General features: G+C 25.6%; 1 protein-coding gene across 15 annotated transcripts in view; it reads left to right on the top strand.

The window, feature by feature from the left end:
* The window catches only part of LOC119677739 (modifier of mdg4), a 41,054-nt gene extending 25,031 nt beyond the window's left edge, over positions 1 to 16,023 (top strand). The window contains exons 5-7 of one of the 15 annotated variants that reach the window (XM_038089203.1): positions 7,984 to 8,079; positions 8,252 to 8,362; positions 8,725 to 9,152. In XM_038089203.1, the coding sequence (XP_037945131.1) occupies positions 7,984 to 8,079; positions 8,252 to 8,362; positions 8,725 to 9,020 (503 nt within the window). In that variant the 3' untranslated portion in view covers positions 9,021 to 9,152. Of the gene's footprint in view, positions 1 to 4,129; positions 4,427 to 5,449; positions 5,840 to 5,957; positions 6,182 to 6,389; positions 6,515 to 6,570; positions 6,782 to 6,950; positions 7,015 to 7,419; positions 7,866 to 7,983; positions 8,080 to 8,251; positions 8,479 to 8,724; positions 9,153 to 9,410; positions 9,867 to 10,031; positions 10,133 to 10,263; positions 10,447 to 10,623; positions 10,701 to 12,850; positions 13,022 to 13,074; positions 13,171 to 13,882; positions 14,054 to 14,105; positions 14,384 to 15,312; positions 15,582 to 15,766 lie in introns of those variants that run through there. The other 14 variants (XM_038089213.1, XM_038089221.1, XM_038089222.1 and 11 more) reach the window with 14 other exon arrangements.
* Positions 16,024 to 18,416: the final 2,393 nt, after the last annotated feature.

Raw genomic sequence — 18,416 nt, 5'->3', positions numbered from 1 at the left:
TTTACGCTTTATTTAAAACCAATGGTTTTTGCATAAATTGACAATAAACTGCTGCTAAAAGTTTTGTTGTTGCAAATTTTAAATTCCGCGACAACTGTAGTATCTTCAATAAATTCAATTTATTAAATTGTGTAGGTGAACTTGTTACACAAGTCTATTAAATGCTCTTGGAAAGTTTAAAGTGATTTCAAGGAAAATTTTTATTAGAAGATTTTATGCGTTAACAAGATAATTCAAATATTATTTGATAAAATATTTAAAATTTAAATAAAAGTTATATTTACCTTTCATATAATTTTTGTTATGATCTAGAACACATAATAATAAATAATAAATATACAATAATAAAGTGGCCCCTTACAACAAAGTCTGCAATTGAGTTTTAATTAATTTTTAAAAACTGTTTAAAACCTGTTTATTGAGGATATGAAGAGCATATCATGTTAATGTACATTGTTCAGAGCACGCTTGTAAGCTTGTTTGAAAGGTAAGCATACCTAAATGTGTGTTGCGGCCATTTTGAAATCTATTACGATTTTCTGTTTTCAGTAACTTTTTTCGCCGCGCTAGCATAAATGTTGTGAGAAATATTGTTGCTTATAATTTTTATTTTATAAATCTACATTTACTAAATTAGCGGTAGTTTTACAGTTTTTTTGCCCTTATATTAGTCACAACTGCTTGGTTTTGATTAAAATACAATAAATTGTGGAATTAATAGTAGTGCGTGAAAATCGAAATATTGCATACCAAAGTAAAGAATTGTAAAAATGTGTGAAATGCAAAAATATTTAGATAACTTATTATTCACAAAAGTTTTATCAAGTAAAATATGTCGGTAAGTGTTTTCATGTTTTTTCTGTCATAAAGTAAAATGTGTATATGTTCAAAATTATATGAAAACTAATGAATAGAAACGAAGCTTGCCATTTTCTCGCCTCAGTACAATACTGCAAAACTCAAAAATGGAAATTTTTTTGAGGAAGAAAAACAAAGTTTTAATGTCAAACCAAATTCTTCTGAATGTAATGCAAAACTCAAAATTATAAAAAATTAGTGAAAAAATGTTACATTATAAATATTGCATTAAATTATTTCATTAAGTTGTTCTACGCGTTCTCTGTGCTTGGCAATAATAGCTGAAAACCGCCAAAATTGGTGAGGTTGTAATAACAAACTGTGGCGAACCACTGATCTTTATAAATTAGATTTCATATATAAGAATATTTAATATAGTCATATTTCATTGCAAGTTATTTATAGTTCATTTCAAGTTAATAAATATTCATTTTAAATGGTTATATGCGTTAAATGTAACAACAACCTTTTGCAAAAAGAATGATTTTACAGATTTATGGACCTGAACTGCACTCATCTGAAAATATCAAACTCTTACGACAATAAAAAATTGTGTTCAAATTAGGGTTTGAGATGAATAATTCTTTTATAGAGACTTAAGTTGTTGAGCTGGAAAAGAGTTAGCATTCATATTTATAAATATATAATAAATAAATAAATATTTATAAATATATGTTCTAAATAATAGTCGTATGTAGTTAAAAAAAAGTTAATACATTTTATTTGTAAAGTAATTAAGTCAGTTATTGAAAATATCTTAATTACAAAAATAGATTATCAGTGCAAAATTTATGTGTTCTAACGCACCATAATTGAATAAAACACTTGTTTTATTAAGTTTATGGTACCAAGATGGCAAAACCAAACAAGCCACAATTTTGATAACCTATGATACTGTTGCAAGACCAGTGGAGCCAGAAAGTTCGAAATGAGTTGTAATGGCCAGTAAAATAATTCCTCGCGTCACTCAGAAGGTTTCCAATGCAACAGTGATAGAGTTAGAGAGTTATTGATTTCATAAAATCATCAACCTTTGTTAAAAGTTTATAGTTGTCCGAGAAAGTCAGCTTTTCCGATCACAAGCACTTTAATTTCAGTTTAGAATCAACAACGACCAAAAAGCTAACGTATAGTATATCACATGACTCATGTATTTGATATAAAATTTCTCAAGACTTACAGGTTAAAAACAAATAAAACAATTCTGTGATGGATTAACAACCTAGCATTATTTCGAAAAAACTAGAGGTCCGTTCATTAATGCTAGAATTCATCATTCATCAGATGATTATATAGCTATCTTTACGTGCTTTGAAATACTGACCTGAGAGACCTTATGCGGAAAACTTTAAAAATGTGTTTATATTAAACTATACTCTCGAATAGTATATCACCTAGAATATAAACACTCAACAGAAGGAAAATGAGAAACACTGACGACTGAGTACCTGGACTACAGATTGCGTAAAATGATGTCCATCTTCCCTATCCTAAATAATCTGACGAACATAAGGAGTTGGTTTTCGTGTACTTTAAATGTCTAGAGCCAGATAATGTCTTTCCAGTTTATCTCGCATATATATTAAAAGCTACCTAATAAAGAATAGTTCTACAGACTGTCACTGTCATTAATCTGTTATTGTTTATAATCAAAAATTAATGAAACTTCATATCTGTACAGATTTATTAAAGATGTTAGTGCTCCAATAAAGTTAATGAACTGTTAATGAACAAACAAAAAACTTAAAAGAAAGTTTTGAGATCAAAGGAATTATGCTACGCGTTTTTACGGACATAGTACGGTTCCTTTGATAATTATTAGGAACAGCACTGTCTATGATGCTTAATTCGCTTCCAGATCTAAATGGAAATAATAACCATATAGGCTTAGAGTGGCAAACAACATTGTTGTATTTTGGAATCCAGAACAAATGACAGAGTTGAAGCATATGTGCGTACTCTCGGTTGCAAATGATTTGTCCTCTCTGTAAGGACCATACAATATTTTATAAGGAACTTTTTGCAGTTAAAAGCATTAATAACATATATTTATAAACATTAATCAATGCTTGAAGATGATAACCCTAAGTAAACTGGCACAAAGGAATTAACGCAAAGGTGCAATATCTAATTATCAAACAATAGTTACACAAAAAATTTTTAGAAAACGTTCTGAGTCTTAATAAATTTGTTATAATATGTAGAAATAAAAATTAGGGAAATTTTGGTTGGGAAATTTAGCTTGTCATGATAATCTAAAGATTCATTGACCTTAAACCATTATTTTGTCTTCTTGATTATATGTTGCGGATAGTAGCCCGAAGTCATGTTCCAATCGGATTTTAAAAATTGTGTTTGTAGGATTTGAAGAAAATTGTTTTTGGATACAAACATTTTTTATATAATTATCAACAAAATACTCTTTGTGAGTTAAGAAGCTGTCCAAATATATTTAGATCGCCGCTATTTCAGTTCTCACTCTTTATTAAAGTCCCTTATTACGACGTACATTGCATAAAATAATATTAAATTGAGAGTTGAAATTGATATTCTATCGATAAATTTACCAATTATTTGTGAAAAATATGTTTTATAATTTTGTTAAGTAGTTTTATTTAATTTTACGAATTATTTTATTGCATCTAATAGATATCTATTTTAATAATTAATGATTAATTAAAATATTATTTTTATAATAAACGAAATTTACGTAAAGGTAATATACATATGTAAAAAATTTATTACATTTTTACAATTTAATTGTTGCGTTTGTTATAATTGCAGAGTAAGAGTATACAAGTATTTAGACATCTAAGTCTTCTATCTAATGTAGGAAGAGGTTTTCTTAAAACTGGAATAAACAATAGAATCCTGAAAGCATCAGCAATATTCGTATCCTGTAATTTGTGTTACAAAAGAAGCCGTGTTTATAGCCGTGTTTATAGCCGTGTTTTATACAGAAAATTTCATATTATTCCGAAAAGAAAATACGGTGTTGAGATGACATGAAACAAACAAATTCTCTCTCGTTTAAAAGGATGTGATACAAATCCAATTTTAATCATGTTTATATATATTTTTTTAATACCGCATTTAATATATGTTTTTAATGTTTTAGTATTATGAACAAAATCTTTAATAAAAATATTGTTTAAAACAATTTAAAATAATTGTTAAGAAAAATAAAAATATAAATTAAAAAAATTCGTAATTAAATTTAAAAATAAATTTGCTTGAATATAATAATAGTATTTTTAATTTAATATTTCAGTAAAATGCAACATATCTGCTGTAGGTATGCAATGTGGAGTTTGGCTCGAGAATCAAAAAATTTTTTATTTACGTAATCAAAAACAAGGATTTAATCTTGTATACAATGGATACATGTATAAAAAGGAAGCCAGCTTTCGCACAACCGTAAATTGGATTTGCTCAAATGGTAATGGCAAGCGCGTCGCTGAGAACAAATGTAGTGCACGAGCTATAACTAAATCAGATGGATCGTTAAAATTGGGTAAAAATCAACACAATCATGGACCCAAGTTTTCTGATGGATACCTACCGGAAGGCATAATTTCTTTTAAAACTTTATAAAACTATGTTGTATAATAGTAAATATTAATATAAAATATATTAGGGGTATTCAGTCTCTTGCAATTGCTTGCAATCTTGCTAAGCCTACACCTCTGTATATATGCTTGCAACGAAGCAAAATAGGTAGAAAAAAAAGAGATATTTTGGCATCTGTTGCTTCTTATGTGGATGTGGTATGCTACAAAAACATACATGTTCCATTATGATGTTGCAGTTCTGCAACAGAGTTGTTCTCGCACTCTTGCAATTTTAGTTTAGCATTTTTGCATTTTTGCATTTCGTGCACCTTGCAATGACTTTGCAATACAGAGTGAATACCTCTATTAAGTTTTTTGATTATTACCGGGCTTAGATCGTTTATCTAACACATGAAATTATAAAAAATTAAGTCATTTACAAAATTACATTTTTTGTAATAATCAAAAAACGCATTTTAAATTGGTCGTATTAACAAGTAATTCAAAATATATAATATATACAATATATATTTATAGATTAGTTGAATTATGCATTATTTATCATTTCTAAGTAGCTAATAAATAAAATATATGTTATTGTTTAATTATACTCGTATTATAATATTGGTGCATTATATGTGTTAGTACAAAAAATATGTCATAATATTGATTTAAAAAATCCCTATTTTTGCGTTATGCGTTATGCGTTACGTAGGTATTGTGTAAATACGTACGTGTCCATAAAATGTGTTAAATTTAATAAAATTTTAAGTTAAAGATTTTTAAGTCGAAAAGCATAATACTACGTATGACATCACATTTTAAAATTTCCAATATCTGTTTTTGAATTATTTTTTAAAAATAAAATATATATAAAATAAGAAAAAGTCATATGTAACTATTTTGAACTGTAAGAATTTAGTATATTAATTATTGGTATTAAAGTTATATATTTTTGAAATCAATCTTCCAACGAATGTGTTTTACTTAAATAAAAATTCTACATTTATTATAAATTTAAAAATATATTAATTTTGCAGGAAGGCTTGAGGGATATAAGCAAGACGCAATGTTAAGTATAGACAACCAACAACCATTTTTCGTAGTCAGTAAATATGGAACAAAACAACTGATTTTAAAGCAGCATACGTTTAATAGACATGTGTCCCGTGAAGATGTAACTTACTGGCGGTGTTCGCAATTTGCAGTTCTGCGGTGCCGTGCTCGTGTCAAAACTAAAGGTTCCATTTTGACAGTATTAAATAGTGACCATAATCATGAAGTCATCACAAAAGCCAGAAAATATGGTTCCCTTAAATCGATTAAAGCAGATAAATTACCTACTAACAATTAAAGAGCAGATATAAATTCTTTAATTCAAAAATTTTATCGTAGTATATTTCACAGTTTTGATGTACGATATGTAAATTGAATAAATAAAAAAAAAATGCATGAAAAAATTCTAGTTATTTATTTAATATTAAAAAGGCAGTTATTATTTATAAACTGTATTCATACTTTTACTAATTTATTTCTTCTTTTTAACAGGATCAAACCCATACTTTACGTATATTACCGGTTTTCGTGGAAGTCGCAAATTGAAAGTTGGAGATTATTCATTCACGCGTAATAAATCATCTGGTGTTAAAACTTATTGGTCTTGTGCCCGTGCTGGAGTTCATAAGTGCAAGGCACGAGTAGTTACTGTAGATAACGAATATAGGCATGATGTGGTTGTTAAGTGCGGAACACATAATCATATGCCATTTTAAATTAATTTATTGAAATTAAATTTAAATATAAATAAAAATAAAAATAATTAGTTTTAAATATGTATATTGTAATGTATGTTATATATTTTAAATTAAATATTTCTTAAAATAAATATACTATTTTGGAATTCTTTTTATATAGAATCTATATTATTGTATTTTTTTAATATTTTGTTGTTCATATTTATTTATTTTTAATTTTTTACAGATGAACAAAACCTATTATCGTTTGCCGTGGGTCAGCGTGGTTGCACCTTATTAGTTTATAGAGGTTTTCCATATGTAAAAAACAGGCAAAGTGGGCTTAAAACTTACTGGATATGTGCTAAAAAGGTATTATCTAAAATATCAATATTTACACGATGAAAGCATTTAAATTTATTATTTAGGGAAGCACAAAATGTAATGCCAGAGTTGTAACTCATTTTACTGATGGGGCTCATAAGGTTGCGTCAGTATCTTATAATCACAATCACCCCCATAGAGTTCCGCGTAAAAAAAGAATACTAAGTAACTTAACGCCAAAAGAAGAACCAAAGAAATTTGCAAAGAAAGATATTAAGATTCGTTAATTAATAGCAATTACAAAAATGATAACATGTATGCATTATCTTTTTAACCTTATAAAATTAAGTAATAAAATATATAAATAAATATGTGAAATGAGAAAGCACTGTAAATTAAATATGTACCGTCAGAGCGCAATGAAGCTTTTTTTTAACTACTTCTACTCTGCTACTACTAAAATGTATAATTTATTTATTTTTAGAAATTGCTACATTTATAAGTGGTCAGCGTGGTTGTACTATTTTATTCCATAGAAATAATAAATATGTTAAAAATCGGAAATCAAGCACACGCACTTACTGGATTTGTTCAAAAAAGGTAAGCACATATTTTCTTTTTTCTTTCCTTATCATATTTATTCAACATATTATTTTAGGATGTGACTTATTGTAAAGCTAGAATAGTTACTGCATGTGATACCCACGGAAGAGAACGTATATTGCAGAGTTCAACTGAACATAATCACTTACGAAAATTTCCTAAAAAAAAAAGAAATGTAGGAAATATAGAAAAATCTGATGTTATATTCAAATCATTTGTTTTAAATAAATCTGCTATTGATTAACATCAACAACAAATACAAAATAATGTTTTTTTCGCAACAAATTTTAAATAATATTGGCTTAAGTATTGAATTTAACAACTTTTTTTTGTAATTTTGTTTATTATAGACACAATAAGATCATTTGCATTTGCTTTGACAAATTATAAAACTGAGATCAGTAATGTAGATGAAAGTTTTCTACCAAAAATATCGGATAAAGTGCGAGTAAAAACTGGAATTTCTACACGGGAACCCCATTTTTTGGATAGTAGGGGAATCGATGATTGGGGCAATATGCGATATGACACAACAGCTCGAGGAAATAAGGTTCTACATTTTGAAGGACATCGTTTCACTAAAAATAATGTTTATGGGTCAAATATATACTGGAAATGTACAAAATGGCATAGTGCGTGCAAAGCTAGAGCTATTACTAGTTTGAATGAGCCTTGGCGTTGCATTCTGAAAGGAACTCATAATCATGCTATCGGGAATGAAGATTAAAAAACTCGTTACAGCTTAGCAATCAGAAAAATTGTAGAAAATCAAAATCTGCGTTAACAACAAAAATAAATAAAAGATTTTAAACCAATCAATATAAAAATTGATTTTACAATTATTTTTTTCTTTTTGTTTTCATAATGTATAAGATTATGGGAAACGTATTATAATAATTTGTAATTATTTTCAGGTTTTCGTATCGATTTTATAGATTCCAAGAAAAACGGTGGGAAATTATTGGTGATAAATGGATTTCGATTTTTTCGTAACAAAAAAAGAGGATCACGTAAGTAATAAGTAATTGATATAAAGTTGTAAAACTTAGTGTGTTTATATAATTGATATATATATATTTTTAATCAATATATGAAGTAAGAATTAATTAATGTTTTTTATTGTATATGCTTTGCACATTTCATTAAGGCATTAAATTAATAATTTTTCTATATTTTTATTAGGTCAGTATTGGAAATGCAGTAATTATTATAAGGAGAAATGTCCTGCAATAGCAATATATGACGAAACTTCATGTAATTTAAAACTATGTCACCAACATAAACATTTAACAAGTAATGATATAGAAATAAAACCGCTTTTACCTAAAATATATACGTATGGTGAAAATTCTCTTCAATTAGATCAAAATACTGTAACTGCATTTAAAGATTAATTTCTTAAAATCAGGAAAAATTGAAAACAAAATGAAAAGTTGTTAATTAGATCATATCATAATGTATAAAGGTATTACACAATGTATATATAAATATATTAGTTTTAATTTAAAAAGTAATAAAAAATAAACTGATTTGTTATACTATTTCGTTTATTTAATATATACATTTAGATTTATATGGCTTTGAACATTTATTTTTTGAATTACATAAATGTGTTTGAATAAATATTATATATTAACATATTATTTTTCTTTAAGATCATGGACAATATAAAGGCAGGCAGCCGAAAATTCATTTTTCATTATCAAAACGAGGCGGCCAGTTACTTTGGCTAGATGGACTAAAATATTTTCGAAATAATGAAAATCGTACAAATTTATTTTGGCGATGCCATTGGTATTACAGGCAAATTCGTTGTCCCGTACTTATTTGTATGAATAAATATGATGCTAACGATTTTCGTCAAATACATAAACACTATCATGTTAAATCATCCAAACGGTCAGCTCATACAGTGGAAGGAAAGAAAAGCGCTGCACAAGCGAATAATTGAAGCAGAAACATTAAAACATAAACCATTGGACAAAGCTGCATCTGAGGATATTGGAAGATATCCATAACTAAAGTGAATTTATTAACATGTAGAATTTATAAGATATGTAGTGAATCTAGTTTAACAAAGTTTAACTCAATATAATTTCATGTAGCTATTTGTTTAATTTATTTTTTAAAAAAGCATAATTATCTTCAATACTAATATTAACATTTTTTAAAAAACAACTATTTTTGTTAAGAATCGAAAAAAAATAAATATTAAATTTTGTAAAATATTGTTCCAGTACTATTTGTATTCTTTTAGCTCACTAAGTTTTAAAACATTATAATTGTTTTATTTTTTTTATAATATGCTAACGCCATATGTATTTTTATATATTATTTACAGTTGTGCTTGCTAATGAAGTGGTTCCAAATCCAGAAGATTTTATGATTTTCTTTACACAGTCACTAAGAGGTCGTCCTGCTATAATGGCAAATGGTGTGCGATTCCTTGTAATGAGTGAAAATAAGAAAAAAATTCTTTGGAGATGCAGTTCAATGGCAACAAAAAAAATTAAATGTCCTGCACGCATAACTATGCTAAAGGAAAGCCCTCCTAAGTTTATTATAAATAAAGCGGAACATGTACATGCTGAACTTAAACGCAATAAATACGGTTCCAATAAACAACATTGCTATTCTGTTACTCCAATTAAACATGAACATATTGAAATCGATGGTTCTGTTAATTTTGAGGTTTTAGATACTGTGTCTACAACAGATCCAATTCAGACATCTTTGGTCGCATACAATACTCGACATTAAAAAACAAAACAAACTTGTTGAAAACGAAACTTAACATTTATCATTTAATTATTTAATTATTTTGACGATGTATATAAGTTAATAAGCAAAATAAAAATTAAAAAATGATTTATAAATTGAAATTTATTTGTTAAATGTTTGTTTTTTATATACATATACTGAATAAAATTCAAATTTTTAATGTCATTTTAAATATTTTCAGAAGGAGAGAATAAGAGTGTATGCTATTTGGTTAACAAGAAAGGGGTTTCTCTGCAGTGGAGGGGTTTTACTTATTATCGACATAGCAAAACTCAAAACAAGGTATAATATAAATAATTTTGTTTTAATATTTAAATATATTTTTCAAAATATCAATATTTTTAAAACAAATTATCAAAATTAATTTAAATAGTTTTACTTAATTATTTTTCATATTCTATTTGTTGATGCAGGAGTATTGGCGTTGTAAAAGATACGTAAAGTATAAGTGTTGCGGGCGTTTACACACAGAAAATAATAAAATTATACATGAAACTCCACATAATCATAGAAATACTACAGTACTAAATGAAAGTGATATAAGATAAAATAATAAATAAATTTATCTTAAGTACAAAGGTATTAGTTGTGCCGAAGAGATGTAAATTCTAGTCAGGGTAAATAAATTTCTAACAATGTAGAAAATTAAATAATAAGTATATTTTTATAATAAAAAAATAGTAAACCCCATGTATTGCTACATAAACTATTATTATTATATTTATATATTCTAAATAGGCTTTTTTTTTTAATTTTATTTTCTTTACTTCTAGTGAAACAAAACTTCAGGATTAATATCAACGTAAAGAAGAATTACAGAGTTCTGGATATTTAATTTATCGGAGACTAGGCCAAGTAATGGACATACTAATATTTAATATACTAAATATACAGTAATTTAATAAATGGTTCGTATATTAGTTATATTTGATTAATTCATTAAAAAGGGATCTTAAATATTCTGCTTATTGCAGGTTTAAATGTATAATTCTCATTATTTATTAAACTAATATTAAAGTTTGATGATAAGAAAAACGAATTGGAATAGTTGTTGAAAGAATATTTATTCGTATACTCGTATACTGTAAGTTTTACTTTGTAAGCGGATTTGCCAAAATGATGATGAGCAACATATGATAATGGTATTATGATATAAACAGCACGGAGATACGTTTATTTGATTTATAGTAATATATTCTAATAAAAATTTAAGTAAATTGCAATATTTTTATGAATTTGTTTTGTTGCCAATTTTGCACATGTTTTATACATATACTAGATTAAAAATAATATTTTTATACTCAAATATATTTCTTACGGTAATATAAGCATTTGTTATTAAAAAATAAAAAGTAAGTTAACATTTTTTTTACTTTCAGCGTATTAAACGATTTGTTATGCAAATATACACATATATATATGATGTTATCATTATTCAATAAATAAAATGTAATAAAACATTTTTGGTGCTTTCTAATTTAAGTTTAATTTTTTATTTTCAGACGAAAAATATGACGAAATAAAATACGTTGTAAGTCAAAAGGGAAAAACGCAGCTTTCATGCAAGGGTTTTTATTATGTTCGTGAAAAGAAAATCCGGGAAAAGGTAAGGCATACTTAATTTTTATAACATATATGATTTTATGAAACGTATTTATTTGCTGTTGCTTTGCCATTTAATTTATCTTATATTATTGCGTTTGATATTTGAACTGTTGTCCTAGACGCAGCGATGATGTCTATCGCCTAAAATAGAACTTTTTTATTACAGTTATTCAATTAAGACATTAACTTTTTTAGGTGTATTGGCGTTGCACGCAATATACTACAATGTTTAAATGTCACGGACGCATACATACTGATAATGGTAAAATTGTACACCAAAGTCCTCATAATCATATGGAGTCTACAAATGGCGTTAAATTAAATATGCGTCATATGAAAAAAATTATGGATAAAAAAATTAATTTTTCGAATAATTAAATAAATTCGACACTAAGCTTTGAAAAATAGTGTTTTAATTAGTATAACTAAAGTAAATTAATTTGTATACATTAATTAGTATAAAAGTTAGTACAAATAAATATATTAATTAGTATAAGTAAGACTAATTTAAATAAATTAGTATGAATAAATAATATATATTAGTAAATATTTTTTAGATTTTGAAAGAAAGTAATTTTTTTAGTATAAAAATAAAAAAAAATAAGTAATTGGAAATTTAGAATATAAATTTGATTGCAAACTTATGCAGACAACAAACTGGTGATAAAAACAGAGTGCAAAATGCAAGGCGTGTGCTACTACTAACATAGTAAATAGTAAACGGTAAGTAATAAAATAACAAATATACTTTAAATAATATATTTTTTTGTAGGCTTGGAGCTTTACATTCATCGTTATTTGAACCACACAGCATCGTTATTAAGACTTAGTTTTCGATCAATTAATTGGTTAAAATATATGTTTAATTTAAACCAAATTAATGATTAATTTATTAAATGAAATTATTTGAATTCCTTATTAAAGAATCAAACCAAAAGAAAATTATTTTATGTAAAATAAATATTTTTATAAAGCTAAGTTAAGAATTATGAAGTTGATTCGTTTGTATAAAGTAAATATCTTAAACATTGAAATTTTAAAAATTTTATTTTATTTTATTAAAATATCACTTTATTCAATAATTATTAAGAATAACTTAAAAACTTAAATATTATCCATAAATAAATTCTTTAAAATTATTTATATTATATTCATATGCATCATAGCTCTATTACAGACTTGAATTGATGATAATGTTATGGAATTAATTTATAAATGGCATTGAACTATATGCCATTTCGAAAAGAAAATTTGAAGTTTGTTTAAAAAAATAAAATACATTTTGTTTTGTACTAATTAAATGAACTTTATAGTTTTATAGTAATCATTGAAGTTATGAATATTGTGTAATGTAGAGTTCGTTTTTAATGAAAAGTATAAATATTTTCTTTTTAGATTTTAAACAAGTAGCAATTTTTACGAAATCGAAAAAGAAAAATAAAAAATTATTGATCGGGAATTTCGAATACGTAGTGGATCGCAAATTGAAACAGACAACAAACTGGCGGTGTACTCGCTATAAAAGTGAAAAGTGCAAATCACGTGCTACTACTAGGACAATAAAAGGTATAATAATAAAATACTAAATAAACCTTAAATAATATATTTGTTTATTGCAGGAATCGAGCTCTACACTGTTCGTTATTCGGAACACACACATATCCATCCATAGAGTTCTGAATTATTTTAGTGCCAAAATTATTATAATTTTAATTAAATTATTAAAATATTTTTTTCATGAAATAAAATATGAATATGAAAGACAATATATAAATTTGATCTAATTTAGATGTTTTCTAACGTACAATTATTTTTTTTTTTAATTTTAGCATATGTAATACTGTTAAGAGTTTGAAATTTGAACTATTATAAATTTCAGTCTTTAAAATGGACTGCTAATTATGAAAGGGTAAATAAATATATATTTGTTATTTAAATATATAATATTACAGTGATTTCTATATTTAACTTTCTATATTTATTGTATAAAATAACATATTTATGAGAGCTTAAATATTGTTAATTTTTAGTTGCAAGATTTTAAAACATCTATTGATTTATATTTTTATTAGTGTATTGTGTTTATATTTTCTCTTTATGTTTATTTTTTTTTTTTTAGAAAGATAATAGACGTTATATATTATAAGTATATATTAAATTTATATATATAGTAATAAATTTGCGGATATCAGTTGCATTGAGCGATGACATGAAATTTTAAAGTTTGGCAAATGGATTTGTGATAAGCTATCACAAAATAGTTTAAATTTCGTTGATGAAAAATACAATGTTTTTTATTAAATAAATAAAATTTACGAAAAAATTAGAAAAATTGTAATTTTTTTATATAATATATGCTATTTATAAATATTGATTAACAAATATTATTTTCTAATCAATTTCAAACAATACTGTTTTTCTTTTTAGATGATCCACAAGTAGCAGTTTATACCAGAACTAAAAAGAAAAAAAGAAAATTACTAATTGGAGATTATGAATATATAATTGATCGCAAACTTAAGCAGACAACAAACTGGCGGTGTACACGTTATAAAAGTGCTAAGTGTAAATCACGTGCTACTACTAGAACTGTAAACGGTACGTAATTAAATACTAAATTAATTTTGAATTATATATCAATTTCTTACAGGCATGGAGCTCTACACTCTTCGTTATGCGAAGCACACACATATCAATCCATAAAAGTTCAAATTGTATTTGTGCTGAAACGATTTTTATTTTAATTAAATATTCATTTATAAAATAAATGTAATGCTCTCGTAATGAATATAATTAACATTTATTTCTCCAAATTCTATGTGAAATTTTTATATTTAAAATATATATATATGATATAAATCTTGTGCTATTTTAACTTCAAGAATTTACATATATGTAATCATAAAGTATTGAAAATTTCACGTATTTAATAAAAAAATTAAATAAATAAATATGTAAATAAATAAATATGCTTTATATAATAAATACTTTCCGATATATTTCAGTTTACAAATATAATCTAAAATATTTGATTTCTATTTGGTTCAAAAAAATTATTATTATACTATATAACAAGCAACTATTTACTTAATAGCAAATAATTAAATATTTTGCATATTATGAGACATAAAATGTTACAATAACATTTTTTAGTATCTATGTTATGTGCTATTAAAAGCTTTTCAATTTAGTAAGAGATGGGGTAGTATCTAAAATTTTCTTATTTATGTTCGAAATAAAATATAAGGCGATTTTGTTCTTTATGTAAAAAATAAAGTTTTTTAAATTGAAATATATATCATTAATTAAAAAGTTTAATTTATAATTTGTATGTTTGTTATATGATATATATATGATATATTTTATATATGATATATAAAAATGTTTTTTAAATTTAAATATCTGAAATCAATTACAAAAGGTAATTTATCATTTACATTTATTTGTTACCGTTGTTCTGCTTCTAGTTTTCTATGTCATTGGTCAACGAGGAAAACCTAAGCTAGTTGTTAAAGGGTACGAATATATTAAAAATAAAACATATAATAATAGAATCTATTGGAACTGTGCACATGCAAAATCCAGAAAATGTCGAGCCCGTGTGATTACATCAAAATCGTCGCGTACTTTAGATATAAGCAATATTAAGTTAACTACCCGACTACATAATCACTGTTAAAAAATCAAAACAGAGAATAAAAATTTTATATAAAATAAAATTATAAATATTTTTTATAAAATTAAAAAAGTTCACTTGTAAAACATATTTGTGTAAAATATTGCAACTTTTTTCCATAAATTTATTTTACGATATTATTTAACTAACAATATAAAAATATTTCTTATTTAATTTACAGATTTCTTATATGAAAAAGGTGGTTTAACAATAGTGACTGGAAATAAAGGAAAACCAAAGCTATTACTAGCTGGATATGCATATTTTCGAAACAACTGCAAAGGAACAAAAACTTATTGGTTATGCTCTAAGAATCGATACAATAGATGCAAAGCACGTATTATAACTTGTTCAACCACTGGTGAATTAATGATAAAAAACCAAAGCCATAATCATGGTCCATTGGATGATAAACAAGATTATGATTCAATGTAAAAGAAACTGCTATTAATTTATTTTTTTAAGATAGCTTATTTATAATTACATTAGATAATAAACACAAAATAAATTGAATGTATAAAATGAAAATAAGTAATTTTGCTCTACTTGGTAATTTAAGAATTTGATAAACATTAAAATGTATATTCGTTTCCCATTTTCTTTAAGTTCTTCAATTTTTACTCCTTATATTTCAGATGTTGACTTTTTGGAGGATGTTGGTGTAGTAGTTGAACCAATTCAATACGTACTTGGGCAACGTGGTGCTCGTAAACTTATTTTAAATGATTACTCTTATATATGTGCCAAAAAAAAACGAAATCGTAAGTACTGGGTTTGTTCAAAGCAACGTAGCAAAAATTGCAAAGCACGTATTATCACTAATCTGACGGAGGAAGAAGTTACAAAGCGAAATGTCGAGCATAATCATTGGCCATAATCAGAAACTTAGAAATATTTAACATAGAAGTGTAAATATTAATTGTTGGCGAAGTTTGAAAAGTGGAAATGTAGAATCTTAAAAATATTATTTAAAAAATTTCAAAGCCGATAGGTATGCTTACGTTTTAATTATTAATTGAACATATTGTAAAATAAAAAAGTTTAAAATAAGAATTCCTTACGTAGGACTGTTTTACATAGTTTATAAAAAAATATGAAATATTTATGAATATAAATCATGAATTATATCAAATCGTATTTCTAACTTTATGATGTAATTTGACAACGATTCGACTGTTTAACATAATAGTTGTGTTAATAGATCGGAAAATAGATCGGTTTCTTCAAGATTCTTAATAATATGATTAGTATATATTAATATATTTTGCAATAGGATCCAATATATGTGTTTAATCTAGAAGCTTTTTTTATATGAAAAAGGCAAATTATTGTATGAAGATACAATAATTCACACAACACATCCTATTTGATCTTTGTTATGCGAGAAATTTCATGAATGTGTAAGTTCACGTTTTGGCTATCAACATAACCTGATTTGTAAGCACTGAACTTTTCTGGGATAACGTAAAGTTTCGTGTTTATGCGGACAATCATCAAACGAACATCTGCAAATTATCGTAATCTTCTCAAACAGCTCAGTTGCCATCAAATTTCTGGTAAGCGCCACAGCTATATTTGCCCGTTATTTGATTTGACGATCTTCCCATGGCAGACATTCTGCTTCTTGACAATTATTTTTCGGATATATCTAAATATAGCTAAGCAAACTTGGACAGATAAAAATTTCTGTCAGATCACAAGGTCGATCTGGTCCAAACTGGAGAAGAAACGTGCCAGTCAACTGCTTTAACTAAAGCGTAAACTGCTCAGCACTATTGTATCGGTGCTTACAGATCACTGTGTAGTGGGAAGGCATATTATAAGGACTGAGTTTAGTTGGAGTTGTGGAGAAAACTATACTCTATCTCATGTATCTACATTACCAATCTGGGATAAGCTGTAATCCTGCAAAAACAGGAACTTGGCCAAGATAGACTTATGAATGATTGAATCTCTCACTGAATGATATATTCGTATATTTCGTTATTCAACGCTGACCACATATTTTATCCTCATTATTACATCATTTTATTTTCTATATAACTAACACTGTGTTTTTGCCTGCTTTAGAATTAATCTCAACTTAACTCATCATTGCTACATCATTGTCGACACAATCTATGCATCTTAGTTGTGGTCTTCTTCTATGATCTTAATAACTCCTTACACGCAATACATATTTGGTAATGGATAATCATTAGTTGCTCTTATTATTGCAAATTTTTCTGACAATCATTTTTTAACACACAAAAATTAGCAGTATTTTTAATATAAACACAAAAACACTAACAGTTGTGTAGTATTAGTATATAGTTAGAACAGAATATATATTTTATAATCAAATATTGAAATGTAATTATTATACTAATTCGTAAAATTTGAAATGTGTGTTCCAATAAGGTCTGTTTTTTAATAGTTTTGCACTCCGAATTCATCTTGCCCAAAATCTTGAACGTATGCTCTAAAGGTATGTATAAAATAATTATAATGAACAAATTTGTGTACCTATGTTCATTAATCTCATATATACTATATGCATATCATAGGTTTAGTTTAATTACTTTATTAGTTTCATATATTGCCTTATACTTATTTTTATATACAATATTATCTTCTATAGTATTAAGTGAAAATAATTTTACAAATCAAAAAAATAATTATTGTAGAATTATTAAAATTATTGGAAAGAAGTCTTATAACATCTATGGCATTATTGATGGAAAAATGTTTGTAACATGACTAAGATGACTAAGATATCTATAAAAGCTATTAATAATATTTATAATATCTTTATGTTCATGGTATGTCAGGATATCCTATAAAGATATTAAATTTACTTGATGACAATCGTAAGACACGAACGATGGTTCCATTATATATATATATCTACATTTGCAACATTATTAGAACAAAGTGGCAAATATAGGGGATAGATATTTCAACCCGATGTTATAGTCTATTTCATTAAAAAAGGTCACTGAACAAAAACAAATTATATGCTAAAAAATAACTAAAACTGGTTTTATTATATATTTGATTGTTGCATTATAGCCCTTCTGTATTGAAATCCACTATATTATAGTAGGCATTAATCAGCATAGCTATGTTTTAATTTAAAATTACTTAATTAGATTATTGATTCGAAATTAAATACTAAATTATAACTAAGTTCATATATACATATAAGTTTATATATTTAAAAATGAAGAATTTGAATTATCTTAAGGTTTGAATTTGAACAATTTATTCCGATCTGTACTTTATTCTTATACTATTATCTGTATT

The sequence above is a fragment of the Teleopsis dalmanni genome, chromosome 2, assembly GCF_002237135.1.
Source record: "Teleopsis dalmanni isolate 2A chromosome 2, ASM223713v2, whole genome shotgun sequence".
Lineage (NCBI taxonomy): Eukaryota > Metazoa > Arthropoda > Insecta > Diptera > Diopsidae > Teleopsis > Teleopsis dalmanni.
Note: the sequence above shows the minus strand (reverse complement) of the source record. Positions and strands in the feature narration are given on the sequence as shown.